Here is a 12,668-nt window from a genome sequence, read left to right as displayed (position 1 = left end):
ACTCAGAGTTGATGCTGGAATAAAAAAAAAAAAAAGTTGGACTTTGAGGTTGCAGGCCTGGGGTTAATATATTTTGCATGCAAGAAGGACCTAAATTTGGGTGAAGGTGGAAAGTTATGGGCTGAATTGTGGGGCCTCCCCACATTTATACTGGAAGTCCTAAGCCCCAGTATCTCAGAATATGACTATATTCGGGAAAAGGATATTTAAACAGTTAATTAAGTTTAAATGAGATTATCAGGGTGGACCCTAATCCAATATCACTAGTACCCTTTTAAGAAGAGATTAGGATACAGACACACACACAAGGAGAACCTTGTGAAGATGCCCAGAGAAGTCAGCTGAGGAGAGAAGCCTCAGAAGAAACAAACCCTTTTGACACCTTAATCTCGGATTCTAGCCTCCAGAACTGTGAGAAGATAAATACTGTTTAAGCCAACAGGCCTGAGGTACTTTGGCTTCCTTCCCAATACTGGCTGGGGAAGGGAAGCGGCAGCCTCTGCCAAATCTCCCATACTCCTCTCTTCTAGGGAACAAAAGACTTAATCTGCAGAGACAGGAACAACAAAAGCTGTCACCTTAGGATGCTCATAGAAACCTACTGCTTCTGAGAAACAGAGCAGGGAAAAACCAACAAAACAAAACACTACCATTGGGAGAGGAGCAAGAACCTGTGCTGGGCCTGGAAATACAGCTAGCGAAGAAACAGGAGCCTTGAAAGGCCTACCCCTCAGACCCAGGCACACAGTGCTTGCCTAAGACTGAGGCTTAATTATAACATCAGGGAATGCATTTCCTCCCTCACCATGAGGCTAACCAGTATAGAGTATAAATGACATATAATATAGATGGGAGAGCTGGGAAAGACAGACTCTCTTGGGGTGCAGTGCAAAGCAGGAAGAACAGAAGCCAAGAGGAGTCCAGACATAGAGAAAATACCTCTGAAAAACTAGACCTCACACTAGACATGAGATATTCTAGAGGAATTTGAAGGCTGTGGTTCAAGGAGGATAACTTTAGCAACAAGAAACCTCAAATTCAGCCCAACTCCTGACTAGGTTGACACAAACCCCCCATTAAAAGGCTAGCAGAAAGAAAGGCATGCTTACCTCCAAGATAGTATCTATGTCCCACACAAGATGTTCAGTTTTCATTTAAAAACAAAACAAAACTATGAGCCCTACAAAATGGCAAGGAAAAAAACACATTTCAAAGAGATAAAGCAATAATCAAGAACAGTCTCAGATAAGACAGATGTTGTAATTAAATATGGAATTTAAAATAACTATGATTAATATGATAAAGGTTGCAATAGAAGAGGTGGACACCATGCAAAATCAGATGGATAACTTTAGTTGACAGATGGAAGCTATAGGAAGTGAATGAAAAACTAGAAATCAAGAACACAGTAATAGAAATAAAGAAGTCTTTCACTGAGCTCACCAGTAGACTCAATGGAGGAGAGGACTAAATCAGTGTACTTAAAGAGAAGTCAATAAAAATGAGCCAAACTAAAAAATAAAGAGAAAAAGAGTAGGAAAAAAAAAAAAAACCACCATCCAAGCAGTGTGAGACAATATCAAATGATCTTATGTACATGTAATTGGACCTGCAGAAGAAGAGAGAGAGAAGAGAGGAAATTCTTGAATAAGTAATGGCTGAGAATTTTCTAAAATTAATTACAGACACCAAACCATAGATCTAATCTGTGGAACATCAAGCAGGATAAACTCTAAGAAACAAACCACACCCAAGTATATTATACTTAAGCTTCTGAAAACCAAAGACAATGAGAAAATTCTAAAGGCAGTCAGAGAAAAAAAGACAAATCACCTACAAAAGCCACAGGCAAGAATTAATATAGACTTATCATCAGAAACCATGAAAACCAAAACAAAACAAAACAACAAAATAACCCAACACAATAGAATAGCATCTTTAAAATGAGAATTTAAGAATATACTATTATAAGATAGCGCATATAAGATATGCATAAGATACTACATGTGAAGCAGTTCAGTATTTGAAAGTACTTTCAGATTAATTTAACATGTACATTTTAAATCCTTGGGCAACACCTAAAACTTTAAACCCTGAGAAAAGTTATTAGTCCATAGAGGAGATAAAATATAATCATAAAAAATGCTCAATTAATTCAAGAGAAGGGAAAAAAAGAAGAGAAAAGAAACATAACAAGTGGAAAAATAGAAAAGAATTAGCAAGATGCTAGATTTTAATCCAACTATATCAATAATCACTTTAAATGTGAATTATCTAACTACATCAGCTAAAAGACAAAAACTGTCAGATTAAATATTTTAAAAAGTAATACATAATTATATGCGGTCTACAAGAAATCCACTTTAAATATGAATACTTAAAGAAAGGTAAAAATTGGGGCACCTCGGTGGCTCAGTCAGTTAACAGCTCAGGTTAGGATCCTAGGGTCCTGGGATCAAGCCCTGAGTCTGGCTCCCTGCTCAGGGGGAAACCTGCTTCTCCCTCTTCCTCTGCCCCTCTGCCCTGCTCATGCTCTCTCTCTCAAATAAATAAATAAAATCTTAAAAAAAAGAAAGGTAAAAAGTAAAAGGATAAAGAAAAATACATCATGCAAACCACTAACCAAAAGAAAGCTGGAATAGCTCTATTTATATCAGTCAAAGTAGACTTCAAAACAAGGAAGATGCTCATTACATAATGATAAAGGGGTGAATTCTCCAAGAAAATACAACAATTCTAAATGTGCACATACCTAAAAACAGTGGTTCAAAATACACAAAGACAAAAGCGGATAGATCTGAAAGGACAAATAAATAAATCCACAATTATATTTAGAGATATCAACACTCTTCTCTTAATAATTGATAGAATAAGTAAGTAGAAAATCAGTAAGAATAGAGATTACCTGAACAGTACCAACAATCAACTTAAGCTAACGGAAATTTAAAAACAAATACAAAATACACATCTTCTCAAGTGTACATGGAACATTCACCAAACTGACCATCTTATGAGTCATAAAACAAAACTTAACAAATGTAAAAGAAGAGAAATCATGCAAAGTATATTCTTGGACTTTAATGGTATTAAACTAGAAATCAACAACAGAATAATACCTGGAAAATCCCCAAGGATTCCAAAATTAAGCAACATACTTCTGATACATAGAATAAAGATGAATTCTCAAGGGAAATTTTAAAATGTTTTGAACATTTTTTGAAACATTTTTGAAAATGAAAATACAGCATATCAAACAGTGCATTCAGGGAAATTTTGTAGCCATAAATGCTCATATTAGAAAAGAAAAAATTCTCAAGTCAGTAATCTAAGCTTCCACCAAACAAACAAACAACCTAGAAAAAGTAGAGCCGATTCAGTCCAAAGGAAGCAAAATACAAAATGCTAAAGATCAGAGAAGAAATCAATGAAATAGAGAACAGGAAGAAAATAAAGCAAAAAAAAGCCAAAAGCTAATTCTCTGAAAAGATCAATAAAACTGTTAAACTTCTAGTCACAATGACTGAGATAAAAAGAGAGAAGACACAAACTTACCAATATCGGAATGAAAGAAGGGCCACCACCACTGACAATAAAGACATTACAAGGATATCAACAGAATATTACAAACAACTCTGTGCCCATGAATTCATAAACTTAGATGAAATAGAATAGAATAAATCCTTAAAAGACACAAACTACCAAAACTTGCTCAACAAGAAATAATCTAAATTATGCTACATCTATTAGAGACATTAACTTCTAGTTAAAAGTCTTTTTAAAAAGAAAACTTCAGGTCCAGATGGTTTCATTGGTGAATTTTACCAAACATTAAGTAAGAAATGCTATGGATTCTATACAACCTCTTCCAGAAAATAGAAAAGGAGGAAATACCTCCAAACTCATTTTATGAGGCCAGTGTTACCCTGATTCTAAAATAAAGACATTATAAGAAAAGAAAACCAAAGACCAATATCCCTCATGAACATGGAAGTAAAACTCCTCAATAAGACATGAAGAAATTGAATCCAGCAGAATATAAAACAATAATGCATCACAAACGAGTAGAATTAATACCAGGAATACAAGCCTGGATCAACTTTCAAAACCCATGTTTAACCATATTAGTGTACGAAAGAAGGACATAAGAGAAAAACTGCATGATCTTTGGCTTTGGCTATGACTTTAGACATAGGATACAAGAACATTATCTACTCGGCTATCAAAAGGAATGAACTGCTGATTCATGCTGTAGTACAGAGGAACCTCAAAAACATCAAGCTGCCTGAAAGAAACCAGATACAAAAGACAAGATAGTGCATGATTCCATTTATATGAAATGTCTAGAAAAAGCAAGTTTATAGAGATGAAAAGCAGATCAGTGTTTGCCTAGGGCTGGAGACGGGGCAGGGGATTTACCACAAATGAGTGTGGGGAAACTCTTTAGATTATGGCAGTGGTTGTAAAACTCTACATCTTGGATTGTATACTGACAATGGGTGAATTTAATGGTGTATAAATTATATTTCAACAAAGCTGCTTTTTAAAAAAGTGACAATCAGAGAAAGACAGTTATCATATGGTTTCACTCATATGTGGAACATAAGAAACAGTGCAGAGGATCATAAGGGAAGGGGGGAAACTGAAGAAATCAGAGAGGGAGAAAAACCATGACTCTTGACTCTGGGAAACAAACTTCCTCAGGGTGTGGAAGGACAGGTGAGTGGGGGGATGGCGTAACAGGCTGATGGGCATTAAGGAGGGCATGTGATGTGATGAGCACTGGGTGTTATATGCAACTAATGAATCATTGAACACTACATCTGAAACTAATGATGTACTATATGTTGGCTAAGTGAATTTAAATTAAAAAAATAATAATAATTTAAAAATTTTTTAAAAGTGACAAGAGAAAAAGAACTAACAACAACAACAACAAAAAAGACTTACTACAGCCATTAAAAAATAGATACCCATGACAAGGAAATAAAGTCTTTAAATGACACACTGGACCAAATGGACTTCACAGACATATTCAGAACATTCCATCCCAAAGCAACGGAATACACATTCTTCTCTACTGCCCATGGAACATTCTTCAGAACAGATCACATCCTAGGTCACAAATCAGGTCTCAACCGGTACCAAAAGATTGGGATCATTCCCTGCATATGTTCAGACCACAGTGCTTTAAAACTAGAACTCAATCACAAGAGGAAAGTCAGAAAGAACTCAAATACATGGAGGTTAAAGAGCATCCTACTAAAGAATGAATGGGTCAACCAGGAAATTAAAGAAGAATTAAAAAAATTCATGGAAACCAATGAAAATGAAAACACAACTGTTCAAAATCTTTGGGATACAGCAAAGGCAGTCCTAAGAGGAAAGTAGATAGCAATACAAGCCTTTCTCAAGAAAAAAGAAAGGTCTCAAATACACAACCTAACCCTACACCTAAAGGAGCTAGAGAAAAAACAGCAAATAAAGCTTAAACCCAGCAGGAGAAGAGAAATCATAAAGATCAGAGCAGAAATCAATGAAATAGAAACCAAAAGAACAGTAGAACAGACTAACAAAACTAGGAGCTGGTTCTTTGAAAGAATTAACAAGATTGATAAACCCCTGGCCAGACTTATCAAAAAGAAAAGAGGAATGACCCAAATCAACAAAATCATGAATGAAAGAGGAGAGATAACAACCAACACCAGGGAAATACAAACAATTATAAGAACAGATTATGAGCAACTCTATGAGCAAATTAGATAATCTGGAAGAAATGGATGCATTCCTAGAGATGTATCAACTACCAAAACTGAACCAGGAAGAAATAGAAAACCTGAACAGATGTATAACCACTAAGGAAATTGAAGCAGTCATCCAAAATCTCCCAACAAACAAAAGCCCAGGGCCAGATGGCTTCACAGGGAAATTCTACCAAACTTTTAAAGAAGAATGAATACCTATTCTCCTGAAACTGTTCCAAAAAATAGAAATGGAAGGAAAACTTCCAAACTCATTTTATGAAGCCACCATTACCTTGATCCCCAAACCAAAGACCCCATCAAAAAGGAGAATTACAGACCAATATCCTTGATGAACATGGATGCAAAAATTCTCACCAAATTACTAGCCAATAGGATCCAACAGTACATTAAAAGGATTATTCACCACGATCAAGTGGGATTTATCCCTGGGCTGCAACGTTGGTTCAATATCCACAAATCAATCAACGTGATACAATACATTAACAAAAGAAAGAACAAGAATCATAAGATCCTCTCCATAGATGCAGAAAAAGCATTTGACAAAGTACAGCATCCTTTCTTGATCAAAAGTCTTCAGAGTATAGGGATAGAGGGTACATACCTCAATATCATAAAAGCCATCTAGGAAAAACCTACAGTGAATATCATTTTGAATGGGGAGAAACTGAGAGCTTTCCCCCTAAGGTCAGGAATGCGGCAGGGATGTCCACTATCACCACTGCTATTCAACATAGTATTAGAAGTCCTAGCCACAGCAATCAGACAACAAAAAGAAATCAAAGGCATCCAAATCGGCAAGGAAGAAGTCAAACTCTCACTGTTTGCAGATGATATGATACTTTATGTGAAAAACCCAAAAGACTCCACCCCAAAACTGTTAGAACTCATACAGGAATTCAGTAAAGTGGCAGGATATGAAATCAATGCACAGAAATCAGTGGCATTCCTATACACCAACAACAAGACAGAAGAGAGAGAAATTAAGGAGATGATCCCATTCACAATTGCACCCAAAACCATAAGATACCTAGGAATAAATCTAACCAAAGAGGCAAAGGATCTGTACTCAGAAAACTATAAAATACTCATGAAAGAAATTGAGGAAGACACAAAGAAATGGAAAAACGTTCCATGCTCATGGATTGGAAGAACAAATACTGTGAAGATGTCAATGCTACCTAGAGGAATCTAAACATTCAATGCAATCCCCATCAAAATACCATCCACTTTTTTCAAAGAAATGGAACAAATAATCCTAAAATTTGTATGGAACCAGAAAAGACCCCGAATAGCCAGAGGAATGTTGAAAAAGAAAAGCAAAGCTGGCAACATCACAATTCCAGACTTCCAGCTCTATTACAAAGCTGTCATCATCAAGACAGTATGGTACTGGCACAAAAACAGACACATAGATCAATGGAACAGAATAGAGAGCCCAGAAATGGACCCTCAACTCTATGGTCAACTAATCTTCAACAAAGCAGGAAAGAATGTCCAATGGAAAAAAGTCTCTTCAACAAATGGTGTTGGGAAAATTGGACAGCCACATGCAGAAGAATGAAACTGGACCATTTCCTTACACCACACACAAAAAAGGACTCAAAATGGGTGAAAGACCTCAATGTGAAACAGGAGTCCATCAAAATCCTAAAGGAGAACACAGGCAGCAACCTCTTTGACCTCAGCCACAGCAACTTCTTCCTAGACGCAAGGGAAGCAAGGGCAAAAATGAACTATTGGGATTTCATCAAGATAAAAAGCTTTTGCACAGCAAAAGCAACAGTCCACAAAACCAAAAGACAACTGACAGAATGGGAGAAGATATTTGCAAATGACATATCAGATAAAGGGCTAGTATCCAAAATCTATAAAGAACTTATCAAACTCAACACCCAAAGAACAAATAATCCAATCAAGAAATGGGCAGACGACATGAACAGACATTTTGCCAAAGAAGACATCCAAATGGCCAACAGACACATGAAAAAGTGCTCAACATTGCTCGGCATCAGGGAAATCCAAATCAAAACCTCAATGAGATACCACCTCACACCAGTCAGAATGGCTAAAATTAATGAGTCAGGAAATGACAGATGTTGGCGGGGATGTGGAGAAAGGGGAACCCTCCCACACTGTTGGTGGGAATGCAAGCCGGGGCAGCCACTCTGGAAAACAGCATGGAAGTTCCTCAAAAAGTTGAAAATAGAGCTACCGTATGACCCAGCAATTGCACTACTGGGTATTTACCCCAGAGATACAAATGTAGGGATCCAAAGGGGTACGTGCACCCCAATGTTTATAGCAGCAATGTCCACAATAGCCAAACTATGGAAAGAGCCAAGATGTCTATCGACAGATGAATGGATAAAGAAGATGTGGTATATATACACAATGGAATATTATGCAGCCATCAAAAGGAATGAGATCTTGCCATTTGCAACGACATGGATGGAACTGGAGGGTGTTATGCTGAGTGAAATAAGTCAATCAGAGAAAGACATGTATCACATGACCTCACTGATATGAGGAATTCTTAATCTCAGGAACAAACTGAGGGTTGCTGGAGTGGGGGTCAGTGGGAGGGATGGGGTGGCTGGGTGATAGACATTGGGGAGGGTATGTGCTATGGTGAGTGCTGTGAATTGTGCAAGACTGTTGAATCACAGATCTGTACCTCTGAAACAAATAATGCAATATATGTGAAGAAAAAAAAAGAAGAAGAAGATAGCAGAAAGGGAAGAATGGAAGGGGGGTAAATCGGAGGGGGAGACGAACATGAGAGACGATGGACTCTGAAAAACAAACTGAGGGTTCTAGAGGGGAGGGGGGTTAGGGATGGGTTAGCCTGGTGATTGGTATTAAAGAGGGCACGTTCTGTGTGGAGCACTGGGTGTTATGCACAAACAATGAATCATGGAACACTACATCACAAACTAATGATGTAATGTATGGTGATTAACATAACAATAAAAAATTTAAAGAAAAAAAAGACAAGAAATAACAAGTGTTGATGAGGATATGGAAAAAAAGGAACCCTGTACACTGTCAGGGAGAATGTAAATTGGGGCAACCACTGTGGAAAACAGTATGGTGTTTCCCCCAAAAAATTAAAAATAGGAGTACCATATGATTCAGTGATTCCACTACTGGGTATTTACCTAAAGAAAATGAAAACACTAATTTGAAAAGATACATGCACTCCTATGTTTATTGCCGCATTATTTATAATAGCTAAGATGTGAAAGCAACCCAAATGTCCAATGATAAATGAATGGATAAGGAAGAAGGGATTATTTATATATATATTATATATATATATATAAAATGGAATATTACTCAACCATAAAAAGAATAAATGAAATCTTGCCCTTTGCAACAAATGGATGGACCTAGAGGGTATTATGCTAAGTGAAATAAGTCAGATAAAGACAAATACCATTTGATTTTGCTCAAAGTTAACTTTTTGGAATCTGTTGGTAAAAAAAAAAAAAAAAAAAAATAGAAAGCCATGGAGCCAGCCCTGGCAGAGTCCCTTCCATTTACTAGGTCAGAAGATGTGTAGAAATTAGTGAGAAGAGGAAATAAGATTAATTTGTTCTTTAATTAAAACTTGTGTAGGAGGGTGTAAGGCAGAGGAAGCACCGCGGGACACTCTGGCCACGTGAGCAGTGCGCCTCTTACTTTGCAGTACTGAAGAAGGCTTTCCCGCCTAAGGGAGAAGAGCAGTGAGGGCTGAGCCTGGAATGGAAGACTGCATCAGGTCCTACCAGGCCTCGCCAGCCATGGCACCAGCTTTGGATATATCCTGGGCACAAAGGAAACCCAGGAAAGTATGTTAAGCAGAGGAAACCATAATCAGTTTGGTCTTTAAGAGCTCAGTCTGTCTAGCTGTTCTGTGAAGAAAGGATATAATCCCCAAAGGCATGGACCATAATTTGTCCATCTTTGAAACTATCACAAGGGACAACCCACTGAGGAAATAGGAACTACTCCATCCATGGTTGTTAATGAATTCATGTACAACAGTTATTCACTTCCATAATTTGCAGTCTGGCTAAAATAGGCTGAATCCAGCAAAGCTAGGTATGAGTCCTCTCTCAGCAATGTATATAGACAACTTCTGAGCTCTGTCCTTGCAGAGGAAAAAGAACATCATCTCCCTTTGATTTACCCCACATAATCCCCTCACCTTCCCTCTAGTCATCTCCATGAGGTGCTTCACTAACAGTGGTGATGGAAGCAGGACTTCGTCTTCATTCCCCATTACAAAAGGCATAAACTCCCCAAATTGCTTTGGAACCTAGTTGAGGCCCTGGGGGGTGGAGGGAAGCAGGAGTTACCTTGCCAGGCCTGTTCTCATTGAACACCAGCTGCACAGGCTAGGGAGGATTGGGCAGGCAAAGGAGCAAAGACTCTTCATCTCTAAGACATCCTTACCTGCAGGAGGGAAAGCTGCTTGAAAGCACTCTTCTCAAATGTGTTCATATTGATGGTGGCCAGAACTATAGAAAGAGACAGGTGCTGCATGAGGTACTGTGCCAGTGCCACCAGGGGATAGTTGGAGGCCCCGGCACACAGAAGGAAAGTGTGCTAATTAGTAAGGATAATGAGACACTACTTATATTCCACTTTGCAAAGTACAAAGGGCTGCCATATAAGTCTTCACATCACTGGACACTTGCAAGGACAATGCAAGATAAGAAGGGCAATTGAAATTAACTACATTTTGTGTAGAGAAGTAGAACAAGCCAAGATCATACAACTTGATTAGACCTAGGAACTGAATACAAGTCTCTTCACCCAAGTTCAGCACACTTCTCACTGTACCATAATAGTGAGGGGAAGAGCCACCAAAAAGGAGGGGAAAACAGCAATATATGGAAGTAACTGGTCTTGAACTAAGGACTACCTGACAGATACTCCCTTGGACCCAAATGGCTGCTGATAATACCACGGTCATTTCCCTCACTATCATCACCTTATGATTCTGGTCTGAACTGTTCTGTTACTTCACTCTCTAGGATGAACTCTACTCAGAGTCCACAGTGAGTTTCCGGCTATAAGATCCCAGGACTAGAACTTGGCCTAGGCCATCTTCCTGACACACATCTATCTTCTGTTTCTCCATGTGTCTCTCCACATTGGTGCAGAAGACCGGGATTCTAAGCCATGCCCAGCACCAATCCAGATTCTTAGCCCACGGAAAAATTATGAAAGATGGAAAAGTGTACTGAGACCAGAAGATCTCAGTTATAGCTCTGTTTAAAGACAACATGACTGAGGGAAAGAGATGGGGTTGGTGTGTGAGCTCTTCACTTGGACCTTGAGTCCTCATCAGTATCAAGTTTCTGGAGTCCACTCCAATGTAGACATCTGAGATATACTTGGTTCAAGATTCAAATTGGCTGGTGAAGAGGCTCAGTTCTTCCTTAAAATAAGTCTAAATTTGTACCTCCTTTTATGTGGCCTTTTAGCACATTTTCTGTATCATCCGAGGTCATGAGCAGTTCCACAATCCCTCTTTCCAGCAGGGCCTGTTGAGAAAACTGGACAAAATGAACCTACTTCCCTTGCTCCCATGAGAAGAAGGACATATAAGGAAATTAGGGAAAAATATAGCTTGGGCTCACTTGGGCAATGTGTGAGCCAGAGAGAAAGGTTTGAATTTAGAGTCTGACCATCTGCAATTCAGTAAATTAGGGGAAACTTGGTCTCTGTCCCAGCCTGTGTTGTTCCCAGGGATAACCACAAGAGCAGCTGAGTTAGGAGCTCTGACATCCATGGTCACAGTCTCAAGGGGAAAACCCCAAGGCTGACTTTTATGAGGAAGCACTTGAGGGAGGCTCTAAATCCAAGAGAAAGAGAGGTTTTGAAGCACTTTGTGCTTGAAGGGAAGAAGCCAAGGCTGTGGGGATCACAGATAAACTTCATAAAACTTGGGTCCTACCTGGACACTCAAAGGAAGCAAGAAAGTCTGTCATGGCTTCAGGGAAGGAGGAGGAATCTAATTTGCAGATTGCATTTACTAAGGGCTGAGGAGCAGACAGATGACCAGAGGGCAAGAGGACCCCAGCTGTGTGTCTTACCTATTCACTAAGCCATGTCCAGGCCTGGCGGGGTAGGCAAGTAGTAAATTTTGAAAGTCAAGGAAAAACAACGCTAGCTGAATGAGACTGATTTGAGGGGGTCTAATGTGATGCCCCTGAGAAAAGTTAGAGGGGGGAGTCCCTCACAGAGCCTGTCCAGCCCCAGAGGCCAGAGCTGTGTGGCAGGAGCCAGGATGTCCGGGGAGCCCAGCACTGCCCTCCTCCCCCTCTTGTCACCGGCTCACTCTTCCTTGCCCAGGAGGCAGCTCTTCCCCACTGCCTTATGGGTCGTCCCTTCCAGGGGTCTATGTGTGGGCACAGCTAACATGTGACCCTGCATTCTGCTTAGCAACCTGGGGAGGAGGTCCAGTTTACACTCGAAACTCATCAGCTTCTTCACTGTGGGAAATCAGGGACGGGAAGAGTCCTGAGCCATCAGAAAGGCAACCAGGCAAGACTGCAGTTATTCCCTGGCCTGAGACATGCCCCGCCCCCCATGGAGGAGTAAAGGCAACAGAAGAAAGAATGTTGACACTACAGGTCAGAAAGCCACAGGACGAGAGCTGTTGTCATTAAGTTCATGAAGCATTATTTACTATGGATGTAACTTTACCAGCCCCCAGGTTTAAGGAGAATTATGGGTCATAGAGATAGCAAGAGAAAGGTATAATCTTTCCACATCATGTTTTATCTCTTAATAAAGTTATCTGAGTACATCTTGACAACACTGCAGATTCGCAGAGACACTGAACTTGATCTCACATAGTCTCATCCCCCACAGCACCTACCACAGGGTCACCCATGCAGCAGGGCCTCGAAA

At 39.4% G+C, this 12,668-nt stretch overlaps 1 protein-coding gene across 3 annotated transcripts in view; it reads right to left on the bottom strand.

Moving 5' to 3' along the window:
- LOC113914711 (beta-galactosidase-1-like protein 3) overlaps window positions 1–12,668 on the bottom strand; it is a 53,467-nt gene that overhangs the window by 28,078 nt on the left and 12,721 nt on the right. For 2 of the 3 annotated variants that reach the window (XM_027580167.2, XM_027580168.2), the window contains exons 8-9: window positions 11,215–11,308; window positions 10,200–10,264 (exon numbers count right to left, since the gene is read on the bottom strand). In XM_027580167.2, coding sequence (XP_027435968.1) covers window positions 10,200–10,264; window positions 11,215–11,308 — 159 coding nt within the window. The remainder of the gene's footprint in view (window positions 1–10,199; window positions 10,265–11,214; window positions 11,309–12,668) is intronic. The other variant, XM_027580169.2, reaches the window with a different exon arrangement.

Source organism: Zalophus californianus, chromosome 11, assembly GCF_009762305.2.
Source record: "Zalophus californianus isolate mZalCal1 chromosome 11, mZalCal1.pri.v2, whole genome shotgun sequence".
NCBI lineage: Eukaryota > Metazoa > Chordata > Mammalia > Carnivora > Otariidae > Zalophus > Zalophus californianus.
This window is presented reverse-complemented; position numbering and strand designations above follow the sequence as displayed.